Here is a 25,464-nt window from a genome sequence, read left to right on the forward strand (position 1 = left end):
TACGACTTTGCCCTCATGTAGTTTCTTGTTTATGCTATTGCCCCAATAAAACAATGTTTATTCTTTTTGCACCCCGAAGTTCTGCTGAACTCGCGTCCGGTGCTTCCTTCATCGTTAAGCCTGGCCGCCATTGTTAAGGATCTCGTAAGAAAGCTCAGACCGTTGAGAAGATTCAGAGGCCCCTCCCTCTCACACACTCTCTCTCTGTCTCTCTTCCTTGTCTGTGACAGTAAACAATGCACGGGCGGCCTCGTATGGCTCCCAATCCGGAGGACGCGGCCGCCTCCGCCGCCAAATCCCAGAAGCTCCGATCCCTCCAGTCTCAGTTCCTGTCTTTCCACCATAGCCGCACGTACTACTCCTCTCTCTCTCTGAGGTCCAGTGAATGATTCCCTCCTTTTGCAATTTCCGAATCCAATGCTTATACTTTCATTGCGGTTGCATTCTCGCAGCTACACCAAGGAGGCTCTGGAGATCAGCGCGAAGCTGCTGGAGATCAATCCGGAGAACTACACCGCCTGGAACTATCGGAAGCTCGCCGTCGAGCACTGCGTCAAAGAGTCCGAGTCTGATCCCAGCTCTGTTAAGTCGATCTTCGACAAAGAACTTAAAGTGGTTTGTTCAATACATCACTCTATATTAACTCAATCGACTTTGGTGATTCAATTGTTGATCGTCCATTTTCACTGTCAAGGTTTGAGCTTTTGTAATTTCAATGTTACATGTGAACCAGGATCAGATTATCTCTTCGTCGGCTGTTTTATAATCTTTCTCTTCCTGGCTTAGCTTTCATACGGTAGTTGAACTTGGCTCATTTTTGGCATTCATAAGGAAAAGAATGCAAAGGAGGACTAAGTCTCGGTTTTTTTTTCCCTGCATATTCCCTGGCTACATTATTTTCTAGCTCGTTTCTGCAGCCCAATCGGTTGTTAGGAAGATGTTCTATGGTGCTTTTCCCCCTCCTTTTCTTGGTGCTGCAAAGCATGGGTTGGGAGTCCGCCCGCACTGTAAAGTTTTTGGATTGAGCGGGCAAACTTTTCACAGGTAGAGAGTGCACTGAGGCAAAATTTCAAATCCTATGGAGCATGGCATCATCGAAAATGGGTATTAAGCAAGGGCCATTCATCCATAGATGAAGAATTGAGGCTTTTGGATAAGTTGCAAAAACAAGATTCCCGGAACTTCCATGCTTGGAATTACAGGAGGTTAACATCTTGACCTATTATAATTGTCAATAAGGGATTTCTCACCGTAATCTGACTTTCCTTCCGGAAGTTTTTGGCAGATTTGTGGCAGCACTGATGAATCGATCCATCGAGGACGAATTGAAGTACACAGAAAATTTGATTGAAAATAATTTCAGTAATTATTCAGCCTGGCATAATCGCAGGTACAGTTTTATTATATCCATGCTGTGTACGAACTGTCTTCTGTGGCATGTTCAGTGGTAAAGCAGTTGTCTTCTGATTCGTACTTGAGTATTAGAGATTGAAATGTAGTAGCAGAATTCTTGGTAAGGACAAACCTTTTCATGGGAGCCATGTATATGACTGTTTGCTAGAGGGCATTGACTCTGTGCATTGTTCTTTTAAGTTGCCAAATTCTTAAGGTCAGTGAAGTATATCCTCTTATCAGGGAGATAGAATTTAAAGGCAGGATTCTGTATTTCTTCTTTGTGAACATGATTTAAAAAAGATATGCAAATATTTGAAAAACTATATCTGGGATTGATTTGACTTGTTTAATCATTAGGTTACATTCTTTTACAGTATCCTATTGTCCGAGCTAGTAAAGAAAAAGGATCAAGGATCATCTACTCAAGATGTTTTGAGCGAGGAGTACAATTTTGTGCGTGATGCTCTATTTACAGATCCGGATGATCAGAGTGCTTGGTTTTATCATCTATGGCTCCTTCAACAAACAATCCAATCTAAGGCTCCCCTACTTGTATCTTCTTGGCCTGCCAATGGGGCTGATCTAAGGGTGTCGGGAAACGGGTGCCTTGGTGGTGCATCGGGTTTATTCTCTAGGCTTTCTAGTGACTTAAGAAGATTCCCGCTGGTTCTTTTTTTCAATCAGAATGTAGAAGGCATTAGCTCGTTGACAGTAACTGTGGAAGCTTCATTTATTACGAGCAAAGATCTTACATGGAAGTCACTTTCACCAAAAACTTCTCGATTTGGGCGAGTTTGGGTTGCATATCTAGATATATCTAGTGTAGATCTTGATTACTTGAACCCCCAAAAAGTTGTGGTGAGACTGGGACATTGCCCAGGCATCATGTCTTCAAGTGGTCTTCCGCTCAGCAAACCGTTTAGGTTAGAGTACACAATAGCTGCAAAACCTATTGAAACCAAATCTTCTGGAAGGCACGAGAATGAAATATTTCAATGGAAAGAAGATGACTTTCATAATTCTGAAGGACAGCTGGAAGAATCAATTCCTCGTCTGCTTTATACACGAGCAGTTGAGGATAATGATGAGGCAGCAGCTTCGAGGTGGCATATTGATACCATGACAGAAGAGATAAATCATGTTAGGGTCTTGTTGGCGAGCTCGGACTGGTAGGCCCTGTTTGTTTTGGTAAGAAATTTGATTTTAACTTTAACTCAACACACTACACAACAAAAACACACGTTTCCGAAGTCAAATTTATAATCACATCTCATTTGCCCTTTTCCACAATCAAAATCATAATCAAAATCAAAGTAACTTTAACTCTGAATCTAAACGGCCCCGTAAAGTCTGTAACTGATTGGTATTTTGTAGTTTCTGAATTTTGCTAGTGCTGATTGCTTTCCATTCAATTTTCTTTTTCTTGTAGCAAAATTGGAAAATTGATGCTTGCCAGACTTCTGATGGCTCGGGATGACATGTTGTCTCCATATGCGAATAAGATGGCTCATTCTGAAGAAGTTCTTGAACTGTATAGAGATCTCATAAGATTGGATCCACCACATTCTCATTATTATAAGGACCAAAGCAGCTTGGTTTTGATGCAGCAGGTAAATTTCCTTTCTTTTAAGTCTATTTCTGGAGATGTATGGGCGTTTCCGTAAAATAGTCGTGAAAATTATCCTAGACTTCACTAATTTCCTTTTCATTTCACCAGTAAAAGGTAACAATTGGAATTGGCAAAAGAAGGTAACTGAACTCATTTTTCATGTAGGAGAATAGAACCCTACCCAACTTTTATTTCAGAGTAAGTTTTGATTAAACAAGAATAGGCAACATGTTTGCCTATGCTTCATGCTTTGTATTTCTGAATGTGAAATATATAGAACTAATCAAAGAGGTTGTAGTATAGTGGTGTACGCCCTCACTTGGTAATCAAGAGGTTTTGGGTTTGATACTGGGACTACCCGTGCCCCTTTATTAGCTATTGGGATCTCTATTTCATTGTACTAGGCCAATGGTCCTCCCTTGTAACCGGAAAAAATATAGAAAACTAGTCGTGGAGAACCAAACCAAATCTTCATTGAGTCATCAAGTGAGTAATTTTTTCCAATCAAAATCTTTTGAAATACAAATATCAAATATCTTAGTTCGGTAAATAGATGATCTGTCCCAGACAATTTGTAATTCATTAACAATTGTTTAAATGGTCAAAGCAGTCTGAGGACATCTGGCTAGGTCCATCATAGCTCTGCTTTATATTATATAGATAGATATAAATTTAGATATAGATATGAAGACCTTAGGTCTAAAATTTTGTGTAATTCTTGCAGCTGGTTTCCAGCAGGGATTCTTTATTGAAACACTGCTTTTGCTACGAAGGCATCAAGTCCTCGAGTATTGATGGTCCTGTCTGTTTACGCCTCAATAACCTGTCGTTGTCTCGGGTGGGATCATTTGAGAAATTACTGTGGGTTCATATCCTAGACCTCAGCGACAACGAGCTTCATTCAATTCAAGGTAAGTTGCTTCCACCAAATTTTAGTGCCAGATTGGTTCACTTGATGAAGTTAGGAGTCTTTTGCCTCATATAGATTGGATCTTCCCTGTCTAATATCATGTTACTTTGTAGAAGATCTCCCCTGTCCCTAAAGTTTGTGTTGATTTCTATTGCCAACTTCTTGTGAAATTCGACGAGTCAGTTTTCTCTCGAGATGGATCCTCAGTTTTTCAAGGCTCTTATTACCTAGTTTCAGGAGATTCTCAAGTTCTGCTCTCTCCTCTGGCCCGTCCAGAGGGGCTGGATTTTGATTAGGTCTCTGGTGTAGACAAAACCAAGGCATCTTTTTTTTTAAAAAATACTGCCATTCTCGATGAAACGTAATTTGCGAATTTTCAGTATTTTATGCACTGATAATTGGTATAATACTTAAGCAGTCCGTTATGTAATTTGAAGTGATTTCTTGTTTCCTCTTTAAAGAGATGGAAAGAGATTAACTGGTTTTATCCCGACCTTACTACAGGAATAGAGGCTCTGCAACTCCTTTCTTGCTTGAACCTACGCAGCAACAAACTCACCAGTTTCTCTGCTCTGGAACCCCTGAGATCACTCAAGTGTCTGAGAGCATTGAACATATCGTACAATGAGATCGGGTCCCACCCTATAGACACCTGTCGCTATCTGGTCACGTCTCCGCTGTCGCACTCGGCGGAGATCTCTTGGAACCGGGATGAGGATTTGCCGGATGGAGTTGATGTGGAGAATTACTGGGAGGCTTTCCTGGTGTTCAAAGACTTGGACTTGGTGCAGTTAGACATAGCAGGAAACCCAGTTGCTGATGAGAGGTTCCAGTCTTTCTTGGTCAAGATTACTCCTGAACTTACGTGGTTGGATGGCCAAAAATTGCATTGATGCGTTAATGCAACAGTATTGTTACCACTTGTTATAAGATGCAGACATCGTCGTTCAGGATGACGATGAATAATCAGAAGATCTGGGTTGAAAGGGTTTAGATGTTCACTTCTTAAGTTTCTCGGATTGGAATCATCTTAGACTCACAGTTGAATTATCTTATACTCCAGGCTTAAAAAATCAATGCTGTTTTCGGGTTGAGCTTCTGACCATCTCGAGATTCAGTCTGCTTCGGATCTTTCTTTATAGAGATTGAGGTGGTGTTTGGTTTCATAGTAGGATTTTAGAATTGTGATTTTGATTTTGATTTTGAGTGGTATAAATGGGGCCCACCCTTTGACTTTGTAAGAGTTATGTTGTTTTGATGTGGGAAAAAGTAATATAAATGGGACCCACTCTTTGACTTTGTATGAGTTATTTTGTTTTGTAGTGGGTGGAATTAAGTTAGAATTGTGATTCTAAAATACAATTCTGAAACCAAACAGAGCCTGAATCGCACAGTCCAATTCTTTGAAGTTTCAGATTCAAGCAGATCATGTTTTTGAAGTGTCTTACGGTGAGTTTGAATTCAAAGTTAAAAGTAACTTTGATTTTGATTTTGATTGTGGAAAATGATAAATGAGATGGTATTATAAATTTGATTTGGAAACGTGTGTTTTTGTTGTGTAGTGGGTAGAGTTAAAATCAAAATCATGATTTTAAAATTAAACTCTGAAACCAAACGGACCCTTAAAGTGCGTTTGGTTTTAGAGTTAAGGTAATTTTGATTTTGATTTTGATTGTAGAAAATGATAAAAGAGATGATATTATAAATTTGTCTTGAAAAATATGTGTTTTTGTTATGTAGTGAGTAGAGTTAAAATTAAAATCATAATTCTAAAATCAAACTCTGAAATCAAACAACCGAACATGATCGTGTATTTCCTGCGTGTGCATTGAAGATTTTTCATTAGATGTTCAATTTCGTTGCTCGGAGAGAGGAGACCAACCGAGAGACCCCTCAAGGATTTCGACTGATTGAGGTGTCCGGACTATAGTTGCCGCCAAGAAGGAAAAACTTATAAAGAGGAGGGAGAGAGAGAATTGATTAATTAATGGACGTGTAATCTTTCCTCAAGGTAGGTTTACATTCACAGGGATTTCTCCAAGGTACAGCAATGCAACTGAATCGAAGTGTAACTACCTTCCCTCCTATGGTCACAATGAAAATTATATAAAAGAATCACCATACTCTTTCGAGAACCCGTTTCTTTACCTACGAGATTTGAGCAATCTCTACCAAGATCTTGTGAAGCGACTGCGGTTTCGAGAAGAAGGGGCTATGGTCGCTGCCCTTGATCTTGAACACACCTTCAGGCGGGTTTTCTCGGACTAGCTTCTCTTGGACATCAGGAGAGAGTGCGTGATCATCTAGGGTCTGAATGTAGAAGCGGCGACAAGTTCCGTATTTCTCCGGGGACAAGGAGAGCTTCTCCATGATGGGTCCTAGTGGGATCGGTCTCATCGAAACCATAGCCAAAGCAACATCCTGAATGAAGAGAGAGAAAAGTTGATTATGACTAAGAAATTTGACTAGTAAGAGTTTGCCTTGAAGCCAAACTATTGAGATGTCGAGAATGAACAGTGTACCTTGGCAGGTGATTGATGGAAGTATAATCCCTTCATCTGTTGTTTATCAAACATGAAGCCTGTGGGCGGCTTATCCTTTCCGTTTCCATGAATTAAGCACTTAGATTCCTGCATAAAATGTTCCGCGGAGCCAAGCTGCAACAGAGCAACCTATTACAAAACTATGCCGAACCTAAGCCAATATAATTGAGTTTATGAGAAAAACACTCTAGAACAGGATGGATCATGCTGCCCAGAAAGTGAAATACAGCGTACGGATGGATTCCTATCAGAAACATAATGAGAAGACCGCCTACCTCTTCAGCGAACACATCAAAAGGCCTCTGGCAATTAGACACCATTGTTGCACAAAGGAAAATTGCCTTTGCGATTTTTTCAGGATATTGCTCCATAGCATAAGAAACACATGCACCCCCAACACTATGACCAACCAAAATAACCTGTGCAACGATAAAGTAACCACACGAGCTAGTAATTTCAGAGACATATGAAGGAAAGAAAATTGAAACCAGATCTATTATGAAATAAAATCTAGAAAATCGGCACATCTCCAAACCTTTTCATCCTCGGGAAGGTTTTGAAGATAGTCTATCAATGGCTTTGAATATTCCGCTAGTGTAGTGACACAGTTTGTGTCTGTGATATCAATACCAGATCCCGTGAGATCAAGGGCAGTCGGAACCAACCCAGCTTCCTCTAGAAGAGCAATTGATTTATACCAACACCAAGCTCCAAATCCTTCTCCATGTATCAAGACGATTTTCTTACACTTGAGGCTCTCCAGGAATTCTGATAACTGCACAGCAACAGATACACTAACTAAGAACGGATCAAAACCCACCAGAAAAGTCGGACAATTTTGAACCGCTATGACTTTGCCATGACCTAAAACAACATGAGAGTGACACCTATGCTTTCTCGTGATCAAGCACTATGCTTGGCAAACTAATCAAGGATCTATGATGAAAAAGAGGATTGACATTGATTTCCGTAGAAGTTGCGGTGTAATAACTCGGGAAATTGCAATAATGGATAATGATTAAGGGCATGTTTCTAATTGAATGCAATCTATGGGACTCCAACACATACAGAATCCAACATGCAGAAATGATTAAAAACACAACTCAAGAATCATTCTCTGGAAAGAAAAAAAAAAAAGTCTTCCATGTCAGTACTGTAGCAGCCCTGCAAGTGCAGCAATCAGTCGAAGCCTTCGAAGCGAAGAGACATAATCCAAAGAAAAGCAAAAGCTGGAGAAATCAATATAAAAATGCAGCACTGAGGATAAAGCTAAGGCGAATCAATCATGGCCCTCATAAAGGATTCAACTTTTCGAACTTCCGAAAAAGAAATCCTAAAAAATCAAAGCCAAAGCTTTTCCCTTTACTGATGGAGCTTCAACGATGAAGCAATCATGCATAATTGACTAGCTGCTGACCATAGCTCCAGATCTTAACACAGACCCAGAATTCCACTCAAAGTCAGATCCAATCATCGGAGCCGCAGCTCGCGAAACCTAAGCTAGGACTAGGGCGAGCTAGCAAGGTACTGGGAGAAAGGGACCTGCTTTCCATTGGAGAAGGGATCGGAGAGATTGCGGCGGCGGGAGCTGGTGTTGCCACCGTTGAAGCGGGAGCTGGTGTTGCCGCCGTTGAAGTGCCGGGACATGGACCCTTCGAACCTCTGGGACTGTTGGAGCGCCATGGACAGGGCCTGGCGGTGGAGCAGCTCCTCGTCGACTAGCAGCTTCCTCTGGGAGCGGCTGCCCATCCGCTTGCTCCTCGATCCAGTGACCTCCTTGGGATCCTTCTTCGTCATGCATATGAAGCGGTTTCCCATAGTTCTTCCACAACCCAGCCACCGGAGCTTCGTCGGACGGAAAATTCGCAGAGCTTCGCCGGAAAATGGAGCTTCTTCGGTGGCGTGGAAGTTCGTGCGATGTAATGAAGGAGACGATATTTTTTCCTTTTCTTTTTTGGGTTTAGATTTAATTAATTAAGATTTTGTTCACAGCAACCAGTACTTGCTCACTCATTAATTGCGGTCTTTGGCCCATGTGAACATTATGCGGCTCGGATTATTGAGGTAAATTCTTCGATGATTTTATCCCGTCGCTCGGCACGACTAAACATTAGAGTGATTTCCCGTGTTGTATTGTATCAGAGTGATTAAGGGCTTGACATTTTGTGACAATGCATGGATACTTCATCGTAACTTTGGCAATGGCAAGTTTTCCACTCGAATGGACTAATTAAGTTTTAATTAGTATATCGCAACTTAAATCATATTAAAAGACAATTTTAGATACCATTGGACAAAAAGCGAAAATTTTAGATTAAAGGAAAAAAATAATTTTAAATAAAAAAAATAACGTAATTCTTGGTTGAAATGAAGAAATTTCAGATTTGATTTCATCATTTTAACTCTCGTAGACCTGACCTTTGTTAACGTGTTAGCTTCATAAACCTCTTTGTAATTAGAATATTGACATGAGATCTCGATTTCTTTTTCCTTCTTTTCATCTTTTTTTCTAATATTATCCTCAACCAATTTAGGTAGCCATTGATTTAATGCGATCGCTTTCAAAATTTTCAACTTAAGCCATAAAAGTCTCCCGACACACAACCCACCATATCAAGTTTGAAATGTAGTCTACATATTATATAGTTGCGATATTAATAGCAACAAATTTATAATTGGTCCTATGTACTTTTTATTTATTGTTTTCTTGGTACATGACAGCTACCATTCTTCCTCCTGTATATGCTTAGAAAACACTAAATTAGCCAAGGCCAGCAGCTTCGTTTATCCCACATATGCAAAACTACAGCATCTTGTTTAGTGTTTCAGATAGCGTAGCAAACACGATATGATTACGTCACGTCTTATTTACTCTGGACCGATGAAATATATCCCATGTATAATTTCACTAGACCCAAGATTGGAATAAACGTGACTATATATATAAATATATATATATACTCACAAAAAAGGTAAATCAAAATAATGTATACACAAGTCACAATAATGATAATGCTTATCGTATCATTACTTCCAGCCATGTTAATATTTGTCGTGTCGAAAATTCAGATTGATTTTTCTTCTTAAACGTATATAAACTAGCTATCTATTAATATGGATTTTATTAATTCAAACATTCATGTGCATTAGGACATAAATCCACCAAAGACGAGAATCTTATAACAGTGCTTTTGGAATTGATTTCTTCATCAACCGGGCGGCTAACTGTCCTTTCTGTGGCAATAACAAAAAACAGCATAAACCTATAAATAAAAAAATAAAAAAAGAACAAAACAAAAAACAGCACAAATACTAGAGAGGAATAACCTGAATAATCGGGACTGTTTTATCTACGTAGGAGTTTTGTTACTTCGATCCAAATAGTGTCTATCCGAGTCTGCCCTCGGAATAACTTTCACAAAACCAAAATATATTTGGCATCAAAAGTTACAATCAGGTAAAATAGTTGTTTGCACGAATATGAGTTGGGAGATAATTACTATGATCTCATGCAAGTGGATAACATAGCTGTTGTTTCTCATGTTTATTGGTTTATGATCAAAATATCCATGTTTTCCTATTAACCATGAGAATGCATTAGTTTACCTTTCAATAACTATTGTCAAGCTAATGCCCAAATGCAAATCAATCTCCATTAATAAACTGAGATAAGACACCCCGTAATCTCACCGAAGATATACATGTGGAGCTACTGTGCAGGAATCCCATATTGTCCCAATATGTTTGGTATCTGGATTGAGATTAAAGCGATGATTGCCAAGAGATTCTTTCGACAAGGTTGACAAAAAGATTCTCAAAATTGACATATACAATTGACATTTGCTTCTGGTGTACAAAAATTGGCCCCTCGATTGGTGCTTATAAATATCCAAATCAGATTTGCTATGTTGCTCATGCAAACATAATTAGTATAGAAACCACAACATGGAGCTATTCTACCTATGTGCACTCTCACTTGCAATCCTCTGCACCTCTCTTTACACCCTCTTCTTCCTCTTTCCAAAAAACCCGAGATCGAACAATAACCTTCCCCCAGGGCGAAATGGCTTGCCCGTGATCGGGGAGACCCTGGAGTACGTCATGGCTGCCAGGAAGGGGAAGCCAGAGGGTTTCATATCTGAACGGATGAGGAAGTACTCGCCGGATATCTTCCGGACCTCCCTTCTTGGGGAAAGCCTGGTGGTGTTCTGTGGCGCATCGGGCAACAAGTTCCTGTTCTCTGGTCAGAACAAGTACGTCACCTCATGGTGGCCACAGTCAATGAGCAAGGCACTCATGTTCCCTTCTGCTGCTAATAATAGGTCCAGCGGGGAAGAATCGACCAAGTTCCGGAGCTTCCTTCCTGAGTTTCTCAAGCCGGAGAGTCTGCAACACTATATCCCCATCATGGACTCTATGGCGAGGTGAATGCTGATGATCAACGTATATTATATATAGACATGTAGTATTAGATTTATTTTTGTCGTTCAATAATGAATGTCATAAATATCATCCAAGAATATGTTTCCAATGATAACCGGCAGAGAATGGAATGGAATGAAATGTTATTAACAGGGAGCACTTGCAAAAGGAATGGTCACCATTCGAGGAAGTCAAGGTCTTCCCCCTGTCAAAGAAGTACACTTTTGCTCTTGCCTGTCGGCTATTCATGAGCATCGATGACCCTGAGGAGGTCGAGCAGTTCTCCCGGCCCTTCGCCCTGGTCACAGAGGGCCTCATGTCGGTGCCAATAGACTTGCCTGGCACAACCTTCCGCAGGGCCATCAAGGCTGGGAAGGTGATCCGGGAGGAGCTCATGAAGATCATAAGGCGAAGGAAGTTGGAGATCCTTGCCAGTCGCTCGGAGAACAGAGAGGATGGCACTAGCAATAAGGTTAGCAAGGACTTGTTGGAGAGCATGCTGCTGGCCCAAAGTTACAACGATGAGAAAGAGATGGACATGGAGATTGAGATGAACATAGCCAATAAGATTGTTGGCTTCTTCATAGCTAGCCACGACACTACTAGTACGGCCATCACCTTCGTCGTGCATTATCTCTCAAAATTCCCCGACATATACGAAGAGGTCTTCAAAGGTGACTAACAACTGTTTAATATACATACTGTCAATCGACTAGGTTGTGGCAATGCTGTGGAACTCATTACACGGTTGTCTGATCATTAGAGCCTGATGAAACATTTCTTGAATCCAATTTTGCAATTTGACAAACAGAGCAAATCGAGATTTACAAGTCCAAGGGAGGAGACAAGCTGTTGAACTGGAATGACGTACAGAAGATGAAGTACACCTGGAACGTGGCGTGCGAGGCGATGAGGCTGGCACCCCCCGCCCAGGGCGCCTTCCGAGAGGCCATCACGGACTTCACTTATGCTGGGTTCGACATCCCTAAGGGACAGAAGGTATACCAAAAATTCACATTCTAATCTTCGGCATTCCATTATTTTCGGTAATTTCTTTCCTAGCTTTGATCCGAATTGCGTTGTAAGAATTCGGAATACAATAACCGGTTCCTAATGTTTGCTAATTCTGCCGTAGACATATTGGACAGCGAACACAACACACAAGAATCCCCAGTACTTCCCGGACCCAGAGAAGTTCGACCCATCAAGATTTGAAGGAAATGGACCCACACCATACACCTTCGTGCCGTTTGGTGGCGGGCCTCGGATGTGCCCGGGGAAGGAATATGCGCGGCTCGAGATTTTAGTCTTCATCCATAATCTGGTGATGAGATTCAGATGGGAGAGCCTCTTCCCTAATGAGAAGATAGCTTATAATCCATCTCCCATCCCTGAGAAGGGCCTCCCAGTCCGCCTCAAGCCTCATCAGGAAATCAAAACATACCCGGATTGATCATTTCTGGAAAAATTGCACCAATGCCCCTGCACTTCGTCGATTTCACAAAGGCGTCCCATGGCTTTGGGGAAATTGTCACGCTCCCCCAACAGATAGGAGTGACTATTTTAAATATATATTCAGCATCATCAAATTAATTTTAACATGTTTTTTCGTGAATAATCGAAAGTAGAACTCGTGTAATAGCCGGTTATGTCTGTGTTTTCGTAAGTTATTTTGCGATTTGAATATATTCTAAGTTTACCTTAAATTATTACGAGTTTGAAGCGATGAATACAAACATAATGAATGATTTCTTAAAAGGATCGGATATTATTTCAATAGAGAATCTTCTGTCTTAATCAAACGTGTTTCGAAGAATTTTAAAAAAGAGATAAGTACAAAAAGGAGTTTTTCTTTCTCTTTCTGAGGAATTTCGACTAACTCGGGAAATGTCGAAAACCACACAACAGTGTGGGAAGACATCACTTTCCCATAAGAGGATTGAAAGCACTGTGCACGCGTGCTTTGCAGTGAGTGAGATTCCTAAGCTACCCAAAGGAATTGGATTATGAGAGATCAAACATGACAAATGCCTTGGCATGTTTTGCGCCAACTGTTTTCTACATCTGGGGACCAATTCCAAAGAATGTGGACATTTTCATGCATTAATCGCAACTTAACATTCTTTCTTGTCTTGTACTTTACAGCACGTTACGTGCATACTCCGGTTATTCGTATCTGATATAGGAGATAAGTCTGCAGTTCTGATACATAACCGAGGAGCGAAGCGTAAATCTATAGTACACGGATTGCAGGCTGATTCACTTGATTCGATATGAACGAGTTCAGTTTCAATATCATCACTATATGAGTAAAACTGTTGTATATAATCTGTAACACTTCTCATTGAGCTTCCAGATCTTAACAATATGGCAATGCAGTCAGAGTTAATCAGATGACTCGGCTTCGAGTTAAACCTGACCCGACATGAATACGTTAGGATAAGATTTAACCGAGAGGTGGAAAAAAGGAAAGTGAACGGTCATTGTCTCTGGGCATTTTGACATTACACGACTCTTCCGGTATATGTTTCCAAGCTCAGACAACGGAAAGGCTCAATCTGCTTTTCGGCACTTCCTTGGCCGTCAAATGCCATAAACTTTTTAATCGCCAGAATTTGTCTCTATTCCCCAACGAGATTGAATGGTCAATCCTAGTTTTCCTGTGATCAATCAATGTCAAAGGAACGTCAGAAATTAATTTCAATTTGCATAAGTGCAAAATTATATTTTATCAAAGAAGTTCGAATCAGATTTACAGTCGAGAGGGCCAGTACTAAATTCGGGCGCTCTGCTTTTCGTATGAGCCCTCTCAGTACAACATAAGACGGATCGACTGATCGGTGAATGTTGCTCCGAAAACCGGATAAGTCGACCGCATAGATGAATCGCGTGTACTGTGATCGGACAAGAAAATTAGTCGAAATCCTCCCTTCACTCAATTCCCACTTTAATAATGGTGTATGGATTGATCCCACTGCCACTGCCACTTCCCACTCCGTTCCCTGTCAGTGCACTCCCCCGCATCATTTCATTTCCCTATGCAGACATATATGAATAATTCCTCCTGTCTGTCTTCTATCCCAATAGATACTCTTGTCTTCTTCTTCTTCTTCTTCTCGATAATTCGACTTCTCTTCCATGTCCCTGTCCAACTATTTGAACTTCATTCACTCATTCCTTCATCCTGCACGGTCATCCCTTCTTCTGGGTCTCCTCCACCGGTCTTGTGATGGTTTATTAGGAGCTTGCTCTCAACGATATCGTTCTGTTCGAAGGTTGCAAGACAACGAGAAACATCATCAACTAAGGTCTGTCTCTGCCCTCTTGACTGATATACATCTCTAGCGCTAAGATAAGGTGGAATTGAACATATAGGATGAGGCTAGTTCCCGAGCAGCACCATTCGATAATGAACGGAAAATAGTTTCGGCTTCCGGTTTCCTCCTTTTGTTTAGCATTCATTTCTTGATATCTAACTCAGACATTTTTTTTTTTGGTTTCATTCTTCATTGTTGTTGATAGGCCATTAAATTTATAAAAAGAAAAGAAAAGAAAGAATCACTCCATGTTTTCAAGATAAGGATTATGCTTTGCCTTGCCTTTACTTGTACTGCCATGCAGGGGTCCCTGTTTCATGCTTTGCACACACTCAATAATGATGCTATCTGTATAGTTTTCTGCAATTAAAAATATTGGATATTTGGTGGCGTTAGGTTGGATTTGATTGTGCATAGAGATTCCCCAATAGAAAAATTCAGAAAGAAAAACAAATTTTGGAAACTGGTTTCTGTTAATAAAGTGTTCTTTTGAAAAGTGGTTCCATTTCGAGTGGACCATTCCCCAGAATCATATTTTTAACAATTATTGCCCATAATTTATTATTTCACTGACCTCACGTGTACCCAGCAAAACCTACTAAACAAACACCCCGGACCCAAATTTCCCGTCAAGTAGATAGGGAACAAGTAGCCAATACCATCAACATCCCGACCTCCGGGCGTCCCTCGCGTACACCAGAACAGAGAGATCTTGTATATACGTCGAGACCGGACAGCCCTGTTTCTGTAATTCTACGAGTGGGATGCCTTGGAGTGAAGAGGCAGATTGAAGGGTATAACAATAACAGCATGAGTGTCTTCAAAGTACAATTTCTTCTTCAGGGTAAAATCATCTTTGTCATTAATGAAATGATCCACAGCTTGCGAAAGAATTGACTTGCTCTTCCCTTCCATTCCCTCACCATGTCACTGTCACATTTGTTCATCTAACTTAACAGCTTCTCACTTACTTTATTTCGCATTAGTTCGATCGATACTATAATAATATTCGGTCCCAATGTGCGCATGTCTTATACTATAATGTTCTGTGTCTGACAGACTTCATCATAGCATAATGTTTTCGGTGCTGTGCATGTTTTTCCTTCAGTTTCCTTCCATGGAGGTGGTGGTGTCGATGAGTCTCTCTGGCCTCACCTTGTGATATGAGCGTTCTGTCCCTTGGCATTCTTCCCAAAATGGCCCGGTTCACGCTCTTGTGCATCACCGTTTTGATCTTGCACTCCTTTCTCCCGGTGATCGCCTCCCAGGCCGTCGAGACCGAAGCCCTGCTCGAGTTCAAGCGCCTCCTCAAGGACCCCATGAATGCCCTGGAGTCGTGGAAGCAGGGTTCGGGGTCTCCTTGCAGGTTCCTAGGAATCACCTGTGACGTGAGCACGGGGAGCGTTCTCGAGATTTCCCTGGAGAACACGTCCCTCTCGGGACATATATCCCCCTCCATTTCCAAGCTCAGTAGCTTGACTTCACTCTCCCTTGCCTATAACTTCATCACCGGGAAGATTCCTCCTCTGCTCGCCAACTGCAGCAACCTGCGCTTCCTGAACTTAACAGGGAATCAGATGGTTGGCAAAATTCCGGACCTATCAGGGCTCCGGAGCTTGCAAGTTCTCGATTTATCAGCAAATTTCTACACCGGAGAATTCCCCCAATGGGTCGGGAGTTTGACGGGGTTGGTGTCTCTGGTTATCGGGGATAATGACTACGACGAGGGAGAAATTCCGGCAGGCCTTGGAAATTTGAAGAATCTGACTTGGCTCCATCTGGGCGATTCCCATTTAAAGGGAGAGATTCCAGAGGAAATTTTTGAGTTGAGCTCGCTTGAGACATTGGACTTATCGATTAATAGGATCTCTGGGAGCTTCCCAAAGTCGATATCGAAGTTACAGAATCTTAAAAAGATCGAGATCTTCGCAAACAACTTGACTGGAGAAATCCCCCCTGAGCTTGCAAGCCTCCCATTTCTGCAGGAAATCGATATATCGGTAAATAAGTTATATGGAAAACTACCAGCAGCAATAGGAAATGTCGAGAACTTGACTGTTTTCGAGTGTTACAATAACGACTTCTCAGGAGAGCTCCCTGAAGGTTTCGGCAATTTGCGCCACCTTAAGGCACTGTCTATTTATAAGAACAGGTTTTCTGGTGATTTTCCGGCAAACCTCGGGCGGTTCTCTCCGTTAGAGAGCATCGACATGTCAGAGAACCAATTTTCTGGTGAATTCCCTAGGTTTCTGTGCGCGAGCAGGAAGCTGCAATTCTTGCTTGCCATAGAGAACAATTTCTCTGGCAGTTTTCCCGATTCTTATTCCGACTGCAAATCACTGGGGAGGCTACGACTGAACCAGAACCACTTGTCCGGTAATATTCCAGATGGTGTTTGGGCCCTGCCGAATGCTAAAATGGTTGATTTCGCAAACAATCAGTTCACTGGAGGGATATCTCCGAGCATTCGTAACTCAACTAGCTTAGCCCAGTTGGTGTTGCAGAACAATCATTTTTCAGGGGAGCTGCCTTTGGAGATCTCACAGTTAAGGAACTTGCAGAGGCTCTACTTGAACAACAACAACTTCTCCGGCAGCATACCATCCGAGATTGGGAATCTGGGACAGCTCTGGTCTTTGCATTTGGAGATGAACTCAATCTCTGGATCAATTCCATCAGAGCTAAGCGGATGCTCAAAGTTGGTGGACCTCAACCTCGCCTTTAACTCTCTGAGCGGAAGCATCCCAAGTTCAATTTCAAGCATGAGCTCCTTGAACTCCTTGAATGTGTCAGGAAATAAATTGATGGGGCCAATCCCGGATAGCCTGAGGAAGCTGAAGTTGAGTTCAATTGATATGTCAAAGAACAAACTTTCAGGGGAAATTCCATCTGATCTATTGGCAATGGGCGGAGAAAAGGCATTTCTCGGGAACGAGGGACTCTGCATAGACCTGAGCTCAAAAGCCCTTGTGACCGATTCACAGATCCTGATCTGTAGCACCAAGCAATCTCAGAAAAATCATGTTCTGTTAGATAAGCTTGTGCTTTTCAGCATCATGATATCAGCGTTATTCGTGCTTATAGCCGGTTTGTTGTTCATGAGCTATCAGAATTTCAAGCACAGAGAGGGTGCTGTCTACGATCAAGAGAATGGTGATTTCATCAGGAAAGAGAAGAAATCAAATGAACCGATCAAATGGAAACTTGCATCCTTTCATCGGGTGGAAATTGATGCCGAGGAAATATGCAACTTGGAAGAGAAGAATTTGATTGGGAGTGGAGGGACAGGGAAAGTGTACCGCCTTGAGTTGAAGAAAAAGAGTAGGGAAAATCTCACGGTAGCCGTGAAGCAGCTGAGGAAGGAAGACAGGGTCAAGGTTTTTCTCACGGAAATGGAGACTTTGGGGAAAATCCGGCACCGGAACATTCTCAAGCTCTATGCCTGTCTGATCAAGGGAAGTTCAAGTTACTTGGTGTTGGAGTACATGTCAAAAGGGAACCTGTTTCAGGCACTTCATGGACAAGTCAAGGGGAAGCTGCCTGAGCTTAATTGGTACAAGAGATACCAGGTTGCGCTTGGGGCCGCCAGGGGGATAGCTTATCTGCACCATGACTGCTCGCCACCAATAATTCACCGAGACATAAAGTCGACCAACATTTTGCTTGACGAAGACTATGAGCCAAAGATTGCAGATTTCGGAGTCGCCAAGGTTGTGGGGACGGCTTCAAAGGGGAACGAGAACTTCAGCTGTTTTGCTGGGACACACGGTTATATAGCTCCCGGTGAGTTCTATGCAGATGTAACTATAGGCAAATGCAGCTTGTATTTTATCATCGTATGCATTTAACTTCTGAACCCTTCTTTTTGCAGAGCTTGCTTACACTCTCGAGGTCAGTGAGAAGACCGACGTGTACAGTTTTGGAGTCGTGCTGCTGGAATTAATCAGCGGGAGGAGGCCGATTGAGGACGAGTTCGGGGACGGAAAGGACATTGTCTACTGGGCTGTCACTCATCTCAAAGACCCCAAGAGCGTCCTCAGGGTCCTCGATGGTAAAGTGGTGTCTGAATCAAACAGGGACAACATGATCAAGGTTTTAAAAGTAGCGTTCCTCTGCACCTCCAAGCTACCATCTCTCAGGCCCACCATGAGAGACGTGGTGAAGATGCTCATGGATGCCAAGCCATGCACTCTCAGGTCTGCAGGTAATGATCCGGACGAGAATCAGAAGGTTTTGGTCTGAACATTGTCAGAGAGTTCCTATCTGCTGGCGATGCTCGTAATCTAGAATTCACGAGAGAATCAGCGACCTTCTTACGATGTGAATGGATCAATCTGTACTGGCCTATGTGCATCCGACGCTCCACCTCTTCATTGCTTGCTAGCGGTATTTTATAATACGATACATTGTACAGTCTTGCGGTTTCATAATTATACGTACACTTTTTGCTCTATAAGTATAAGATACAGTATCTTATAAGAAACATTAGAAGATGGGGAGATATAGTAAGATCTTACAGTTTGTGATTGTCTGAATACAACGAAGAAGTGAAAGTTTGTTCTATTCTTGTCCATTCATTTTCGATTTCTTATCCACAATATATGAGCAAATGCATAAGCTCCCTCAACCTTGACTGACCTTATCCTTTAGCTCGGGTCTTCGAATTACTTGTTCCCTTTCTCAGTCAATGACGCTCGAAAAATTCAGGATTAGCATCAACCAGTTGTTTTTCTAAGACTTGCATTGTTTTCATTCCCCAGCGTGAATCAAAACAAAGGAATTAGCTGTGCAGATAGAGCAACTTTTTTCATTAGACAGTCATGAATACTTACATTTTTTCTCAAAGCCTGTCGACTCCAGTTTAATCAATACATGTAAAAACAAGAAAGAATTATTTTACAAGTCTTCATCGGCTTCTCCTTTATGCTTTTTTGCCTTCTAAAAGTGGCGCTCGAGTATAATTATCATTGACAGTGTATGGTGTCATCTATGCCACCAGAGTTCCGGGAATGGCTTTCCTCTGCTCAATGAGTTCTGTGAGAGCATTGTCGATTTGCTTAAAGACATCCCATTTGGAAGCATCTCCATTCACCTGCAAACGGATACATGAAATAAATGTGTGCGTCCTCAAGGAACTTGCGAGACACTACGATTGTCATCCTTCATTTTATCTTAGCCCCACCAATGAAATGCTTAGCCCGACCCCCTTTAACATCTCTATTGAACGAGAGATAATATTACATGCCTTAATTGTGATGTCCTCGTACATCGAAAGCACAGCCTCTACATTTTGATGATGAGTCCGCAATCGCAATTTCACCTGCAATAGGTGAGCAAAGTCGGAAACGAATAGTTGTGTAGATTGAAATAAGAAATAACAACTAATGAATGTAGAAACCAATTATTTTTATCGGAAAAACATGGATTCTATTCATTGAGAGACTGGTTAGATCCTTCCAACATCAGACCTTTTCATCATCAGATACTTTGGTGAAGAAAATAATCTTCGCTCTATCTATTTCTTGGTTCATTCTCTCGGTAGGACATACCTTTTCTTCAGTATCATCGAATCTCTGCGTCAATCTTGCAGCGATTTCCTCAGTCTCTGGAGGAGAATACTTCAAGTGGTATATCTTCCCTGTAACAGGATCTAATCTTCGTCCCACAACTCTTTCCACCAGAATTTCTTCAGGAACCTATGAAAACCAGAGACGTCCTACAAACTTCTGAGAAATTTTTCTCGAGATTTCGTTTCAGATTCATGCTAATTTACAAAAAGGGGGCAACCCTAAAAATTTTTAAAAATAAAATAATAATAATAATAATTCAGCAACAATGGAATTCCCAGAAAATTAGAATATGTAGATTAAGTCCACCATTTGGAGAAAACCTGAAAACTTAACTTGCAACACAGTGACAGGGATACTTACTTCCAAAAGAATGAAAAGATCAGGTTGGATCCCATATTCCCTAAGAGCAATACCTTGAGATGAGCTCCGAGGATATCCATCCAAGAGCCAGCCATTTTCCAAGGAATCGGGCTGCAGTAACCGTTCCTTCACCATCTATAAATAAAATGAAAGAGAGATCGAGAATTAAATTGAGCATAATCCATCATTACGTACTAGAAGGAGATATATAACTATGTCTATACCATTACAACTATTTCATTGGGTACCAACTGTCCTTTCTCCATGAATTCCTTAGCCCGTCTGCCATTTTCAGTCCCAGCAGCCACTTCTGCCCTCAGGAGATCCCCAGCGGCAATGTGAACCAAACCATACTGTATATATATGAGGGTGAGTCAACTCAATCTGCTGCTTAGTCAATGACGATCCAGGAACGAGATCATGTCATGGCTTGTCGAAACAGCGAGGTGCATTATTTTGGCAACAAAAAGGTTAAAAATTAAAATGGAAGAAAACTAGTACTCTAAAAAAACCGTCATTTTGAACAAAGTATATAGCCAAAAATCCCGGCAGAAACAGAAAAGAGAACTTTCAACTTTCTCATTTTTTGTCACTTACGAAATTTTACGGATGAAAGCAATAAGTCAAAAGGCAAATATCCTCCTTTAAGCAAATAGCTAACCTTGATATCAGCGTTCACTCAAACATTCATTCATCATGATTAGGTTTCTTGATAGAACGTGTGCATAGACATCTTGTTTCAGAAAAATGTACTCCTCAGATATCCTTAGAAGTTTAAAGGGTCATGCTAGTTTCACATCAGAGTCGCTCAAACGCTCACCGAAAACACATCCATGAATCATAGCTCCGAGGATCCTTAACAAGCACCTCCGTCCATACCACATTTCCTCATTTCCAAACTAAGCAGACTCCACTACCATCACCATGTAACACGAGCCAAATCTCATAATCCTCCGTCTTCTCTGTCGACTGTGAACACATTCACTCCCCTTACCTAACAGACACCGACTCAGCCTGAATAAAACTCGTAAACAGAAGTTGCTTGTCCATATGGTTTATTCCTTCTCAAAGACTACCCACACTAATCAATCAGAAGTTGCTCTACTGCATCCGCATACAGCAAAACTTCAGGCACTCTCTTAAATTCATCAAAAAAATGCAATAACTGCACCGGTATTGAAATGAAACGAAATCAGTTCAATTCAATCTGACAAGAACTGAAACCAATCAAAAACAGAACCCGACAACTTACAACTTTTTCAAATAATTTTCTCAATGAGCTTTGCTCCATCAAATAATAAACCAGACCAACAACTCAATCAGTAAATTGGAACGTATTCAATTAGAGTTCCATACTCTTGAAAAGAAAACTCATTTCCTATCGAATTCGTACGAACCGAAACAAATTGAAATGACTCAATTTCCGAGAAGAACAGAACCCGGAATCGGAGTCAGGCTGAAATGTACTAAAATGGGTAAGAAGAAGAAGGAAACGGAGAAATGAAATCTCACTTTCTCGGTGATGAGCTCACACTGGGTGCCCTTCCCGGAGGCAGGGGCGCCGGATATCATGACCCTCAAAGGTTCCGGCTTGGCCAACGCCACGACGCGCCTCGAGCGGGAGGCATGCGGCGCGCGGAGGCGGAGGGACGCGGCGCGAGGATTGTCCCATAGGTGGGGCAATTGCGAGTGGACAAAGAGGGGAGGCCTGCTGAGGGACTTAAATGGAGAAGGGGAGTGAGGCTGGAGCTTCGGCTGTGCTACAACGGGCACGTGGGCGGAGCAAGCCATCTCGCTCCGCCGAGAGCTGTCGGCAGCGGAGTTGGTGGTGGTGGCGGAGGGTGGGAGATTGGTGCTGTGTGGTGGGGGTCGGGGAGGTGTCTGGCGGTGAGGGGGCGTCTATTTGTGACAAGAGCGGAACGGTTGAGTTCGATGGGGACTCGTCCTAATGGGCCCGTCCCCTTGGGCCCATACTGAGCTGCGTTGGGCTCTGGAAAACAGTTTCCTTATCCATTATCCATTTTACTCCCTCTCGGAAAGTACTCCATAGTATATAATTTTATTTTCGTTGTGTACCCTAGCATCCGAAAGCTCATTTGTCCCGACTAATTCAGTTCGAGCCAGGTCGGCCCACTAAGGATAAAACTCTCACAGCGTGGTTTTTTTCTATCCACGAGACTCGAATAATAAACCTTGCTTAAGGGAAATAAGTGTCGAGCCGCTTAAATCTACTCACGTTGGTGATAGTATATAATTTTAACCTTAGCAAAGAGCAAAACATAAGAGAGAAAGCATAGGACGCGAAAGGCCAGAAGTGGCGGCGATGCAACATGCCAAGAGTTGCATTGTTAGCTGGGTTAGACCCATCCAACCGATCATAACTTTTGTACTGACCATGATTAGATGGGCTCAAAACAATTTGGTAACTTTTAATCTGATCGGGGATTTCAGAAAGCCTCCATATTTAGCCCTTATTGCTCTCATTGCAAGGTTATTCTTACTAGAAGCAATGGCCAAGCCGTCTTTGAGAGCATTGCTTTGTTTGCATTTTCCGCTCGTCAAAAACCTAACCACCCGAAAGTTTAGGTTAGCAAAGGCTGTCCCAACTTTTTTAGGGTGAAAAATCTCCTCATGTCCCTATTATTGCCCCACTAGAGACGCCGTGCCACTTGATCAATCTTGTTGAGTGTGGATTTTGGGAGGTGGAAGAGGAACATGGTGTATAAAGGTACACTATTTTATGATCGAGTTCACCAAGGTTTTCCTTCCCGTCCAAGAGACATTTTTTGATTTCCATCCCCCGAGTTTGCCCTTGATCACGATGAACTGGAAGGAGTCTTTCTTCTTCTTTTGGAGAAAGAGAGGTTTCCCGAGGTAGCGAGAGTCAGATTTGAGCTTTTTCATCCTTAAGATTTCCTTAATGATTCGCCTTTTGTGAGTTGGTGTGTTTTTTGAGAAGAAAGCTCCCGACTTGTTGAGATTGATCTCTTGGCCTGACTAAGGATAGAATTTGTCGAGAAGGTGCTTTGTATGTTGAACTTCTGAAAGGGAGGCCCGAGTAAGGACAAGAAGGTCGTCGATAAACATGAGATGCGATATCGTAAGTCCATCCCTGCTGATTCGAATGCCTCTCCTTTCCTTATTGGCTATTGCCCTGTAGAAAAACCCAAAGAGTTCTTCCGTAGCTAATACAAAGAGATAGGGAGAGATTGGATCACCTTGGCATTTACCTCTTTCCGGTTGGAAGTAACCATAGGGGGAGTCGTTTATGAGAATCGAAAATGATGAAGTGGAGATGCATTGAAAGATCCGAGAAATGCATTTATCTTGAAAGCCAAAGTTCCTCAGGATGGTAGTGATGAAAGACCATTCTAGTCTATCAAACGCCTTCATGAAGTCGATTTTCATACTAACCTGACCTCTTCGTGCTTTCATGTTCTTCATGAAGTTGAGGATTTCATGCGTTAGGAGACCATTCTCGTCGATCCATCTTCGTTCTATGAAAACTGTTTGATTTGGGGAGATGAGTCTGTGGAGGAAAGGCTTCAATCTCTTTGCAATGATCTTGTAGCATACATTGGAGAGACTAATCGGGCGGAAGTCCTTGAATGTGAAGGCATTTTGAGTCTTTTGGATAAGAGTGATGAACGTGTTATTTCCATTCCTTGAAAATGTACCATGATTGGAAGAAACTCCGAACTGCTAGGATAAGTAGGAGTTTGATGGTGCATCCATAATGCTTGTAAAAAAGATAGGGGAGACCATCAGGGCCTGGTGCCTTTAAGTTTGAGATTGACTGAATTGCTTTGGTGATCTCCTCAGAGTAAGGGATTCGTATGATTTCTGCGTTTTCTTCCTCGGAGATACAGGGCTCGATAAGTCCTTCCAAATCTTCAGGGACATGTCCGCTTGAGGATCTGAAAAGGTCTTGAAAGTTCTAAAGAACGCATTGGCCAATGTCAACCGGATCATGTACCCATTCCCCATTTTCTGTCTTTATGGCTGGAATGTGGATTGAGCACCGATGTATGATCGTGGATAGGTGATAAAATATGGAGTTCCGATCCCCGTCCTTTAGTCAAAGCTCTCTTGATTTTTGTCTCCAAATGATGTCCTTCTTTAAAGGTATTCATCTAGCTCCGCCTGAAGCCGTCCTTCTTCTTCCTTGGTCTGTTCAGTCTGGTCAGCTCTTTGAATTTCTTCTAGCTTGATCAAGGTTTCTGCAATTTGCACATCACAAAGACCAAAGCGGTTTCTATTCCTAGATTTTAAGCTCAGTCGAAAACCGGTAAGCTCTAGACCCCCTAGCATTTAAAGCCCATGCTTTCTCGATAACATCGTGACTCCTTGGATCTAGTCCAAGCTTCCTCAGAATGGAAACGTTTTGGTCTACCGGTGGATTCAGTCCGCGATGAAATAAGAATGGGATTATGATTTGAGTGTACGCATGGGAGGTGGGTGACCCCCGCCTTTGGAATGAGAAGTCTCCCAATCAGGATTCACCACTGCCCTATCTAATCTTTGATTAATATGAGCTAGGCCAAAACGATCATTTCTCCAGGTGAAGTGATCGCTAGAGAAACCGAGGTCCACACAACCAGGATGATTCAATAACTCATCAAGAAAAGATCTGGAGGTGGAAGCAAAAGTTCTACCACCTCTCTTGTCAGACTTATAGCTTATTCCATTAAAATCTCTAACTAACAGCCACGGGCGACCAACATTGTCAGCAAATGCCGCTAATTCAGTCTAAAAACTATGTTTATGAGCAGCATATGGTGGCCCATAGATGCAAGATATTAACCAAGAACTAAGCAGAACAAGGTGTTCAATCAAAGCATGTTTAAAAAGAGAATAGAATAGTTCAGGATGGTGACCTGCAATTCGGTATGCCACATTAAATATAAGCCTCTTGCGGCGTTCTGAGCATCAATTCCAAAAAGCCGTCCATCTTTTATCCTCAAGCGATTTGTTTGCATCGGTCGACCTTAATTTTAGTTTCCGAAAGGAAGATCATACCACATTTATTCTTGCGCAAGAGGAGACTGACAGTTCAGATTGTCGAGTCTCTTCCCAGACCGCGACGATTCCATGCGAAGAGACTCATGGTCCTAGTGGGGGCATGATTAGGCCCGTTGGACATTTTCAGGTTCAGCTGCATCGTTGATCTCCTTCGCCCAATGGAGCTGGTTGCAGGTGATATTCTCATTAAGCAGCGAGTTTTTCTCCAAATTGGGTCGAGTGTTCGTCCATAGGGAGTGAGGCCCAGGATCTAACGTCAAATTGGTCTGAGATAGGGCCCATTGGAGAGGGGGCCCAACGGCTACCTCATTAACGA

The 25,464-nt window shown here is 42.1% G+C and overlaps 5 protein-coding genes across 6 annotated transcripts; 3 read left to right on the plus strand and 2 right to left on the minus strand.

Annotated features, from left to right (window-relative positions):
• The first annotated feature begins 138 nt into the window (after positions 1–138).
• On the plus strand, positions 139–5,155 carry LOC116204521 (geranylgeranyl transferase type-2 subunit alpha 1). Its single transcript, XM_031536651.1, has 8 exons — positions 139–352; positions 453–615; positions 1,045–1,205; positions 1,286–1,390; positions 1,770–2,564; positions 2,825–3,005; positions 3,729–3,915; positions 4,419–5,155. Exons 1-8 carry the CDS (start codon positions 237–239, stop codon positions 4,805–4,807), a joined length of 2,097 nt encoding a protein of 698 aa, XP_031392511.1. The 5' UTR covers positions 139–236; the 3' UTR covers positions 4,808–5,155.
• Positions 5,156–5,876: 721 nt separating this feature from the next.
• LOC116206118 (putative methylesterase 14, chloroplastic) lies at positions 5,877–8,489 on the minus strand. Its single transcript, XM_031538889.1, has 5 exons — positions 8,000–8,489; positions 6,993–7,232; positions 6,733–6,876; positions 6,437–6,571; positions 5,877–6,335 (listed from the first exon to the last, which is right to left on the minus strand). The coding sequence occupies exons 1-5, from the start codon at positions 8,273–8,275 to the stop codon at positions 6,063–6,065; spliced, it is 1,068 nt and encodes a 355-aa protein (XP_031394749.1). The 5' UTR covers positions 8,276–8,489; the 3' UTR covers positions 5,877–6,062.
• A 1,827-nt stretch (positions 8,490–10,316) lies between these two features.
• LOC116202693 (beta-amyrin 28-monooxygenase-like) lies at positions 10,317–12,586 on the plus strand. Its single transcript, XM_031534297.1, has 4 exons — positions 10,317–10,881; positions 11,033–11,553; positions 11,691–11,878; positions 12,015–12,586. Exons 1-4 carry the CDS (start codon positions 10,403–10,405, stop codon positions 12,330–12,332), a joined length of 1,506 nt encoding a protein of 501 aa, XP_031390157.1. The 5' UTR covers positions 10,317–10,402; the 3' UTR covers positions 12,333–12,586.
• Positions 12,587–13,736: 1,150 nt separating this feature from the next.
• LOC116203618 (receptor protein-tyrosine kinase CEPR2) lies at positions 13,737–18,767 on the plus strand. Its single transcript, XM_031535429.1, has 3 exons — positions 13,737–14,187; positions 15,305–17,979; positions 18,068–18,767. The coding sequence occupies exons 2-3, from the start codon at positions 15,360–15,362 to the stop codon at positions 18,436–18,438; spliced, it is 2,991 nt and encodes a 996-aa protein (XP_031391289.1). The 5' UTR covers positions 13,737–14,187; positions 15,305–15,359; the 3' UTR covers positions 18,439–18,767.
• A 209-nt stretch (positions 18,768–18,976) lies between these two features.
• LOC116203619 (adenylate kinase, chloroplastic) lies at positions 18,977–22,029 on the minus strand. 2 transcript variants are annotated; one of them, XM_031535430.1, is made up of 6 exons: positions 21,639–22,028; positions 20,351–20,479; positions 20,127–20,261; positions 19,746–19,892; positions 19,442–19,516; positions 18,977–19,288 (listed from the first exon to the last, which is right to left on the minus strand). In XM_031535430.1, exons 1-6 carry the CDS (start codon positions 21,915–21,917, stop codon positions 19,184–19,186), a joined length of 870 nt encoding a protein of 289 aa, XP_031391290.1. In that variant the 5' UTR covers positions 21,918–22,028; the 3' UTR covers positions 18,977–19,183. The 2 variants fall into 2 exon arrangements, with proteins under 2 accessions (XP_031391290.1, XP_031391291.1); XM_031535431.1 differs by lacking the exon at positions 20,351–20,479 and having other exon boundaries at positions 21,639–22,029.
• Positions 22,030–25,464: the final 3,435 nt, after the last annotated feature.

The sequence above is a fragment of the Punica granatum genome, chromosome 4 (assembly GCF_007655135.1).
Source record: "Punica granatum isolate Tunisia-2019 chromosome 4, ASM765513v2, whole genome shotgun sequence".
Classification (NCBI taxonomy): domain Eukaryota; kingdom Viridiplantae; phylum Streptophyta; class Magnoliopsida; order Myrtales; family Lythraceae; genus Punica; species Punica granatum.

Bases quoted from the DNA above. Each gene is read 5' to 3' on its own strand.
- LOC116204521 (XM_031536651.1), top strand. From the start codon at position 237: ATGCACGGGCGGCCTCGTATGGCTCCCAATCCGGAGGACGCGGCCGCC. The intron at 353-452 runs GTACTACTCCTC...GCATTCTCGCAG, and splicing joins TCTTTCCACCATAGCCGCAC to CTACACCAAGGAGGCTCTGG. The intron at 1,206-1,285 runs GTTAACATCTTG...AGTTTTTGGCAG, and splicing joins CATGCTTGGAATTACAGGAG to ATTTGTGGCAGCACTGATGA.
- LOC116206118 (XM_031538889.1), bottom strand. From the start codon at position 8,275: ATGGGAAACCGCTTCATATGCATGACGAAGAAGGATCCCAAGGAGGTC. The intron at 6,877-6,992 runs GTTTGGAGATGT...ATCGTTGCACAG, and splicing joins ACCTTCCCGAGGATGAAAAG to GTTATTTTGGTTGGTCATAG. The intron at 6,572-6,732 runs GTAGGCGGTCTT...GCTCTGTTGCAG, and splicing joins TTGATGTGTTCGCTGAAGAG to CTTGGCTCCGCGGAACATTT.
- LOC116202693 (XM_031534297.1), top strand. From the start codon at position 10,403: ATGGAGCTATTCTACCTATGTGCACTCTCACTTGCAATCCTCTGCACC. The intron at 11,554-11,690 runs GTGACTAACAAC...TTTGACAAACAG, and splicing joins ATACGAAGAGGTCTTCAAAG to AGCAAATCGAGATTTACAAG. The intron at 11,879-12,014 runs GTATACCAAAAA...ATTCTGCCGTAG, and splicing joins ACATCCCTAAGGGACAGAAG to ACATATTGGACAGCGAACAC.
- LOC116203618 (XM_031535429.1), top strand. From the start codon at position 15,360: ATGAGCGTTCTGTCCCTTGGCATTCTTCCCAAAATGGCCCGGTTCACG. The intron at 17,980-18,067 runs GTGAGTTCTATG...TTCTTTTTGCAG, and splicing joins ACACGGTTATATAGCTCCCG to AGCTTGCTTACACTCTCGAG.
- LOC116203619 (XM_031535430.1), bottom strand. From the start codon at position 21,917: ATGGCTTGCTCCGCCCACGTGCCCGTTGTAGCACAGCCGAAGCTCCAG. The intron at 20,480-21,638 runs GTGAGATTTCAT...ATATATATACAG, and splicing joins GTGAGCTCATCACCGAGAAA to TATGGTTTGGTTCACATTGC. The intron at 19,893-20,126 runs GTAAGTATCCCT...TGGTTTTCATAG, and splicing joins ATCTTTTCATTCTTTTGGAA to GTTCCTGAAGAAATTCTGGT.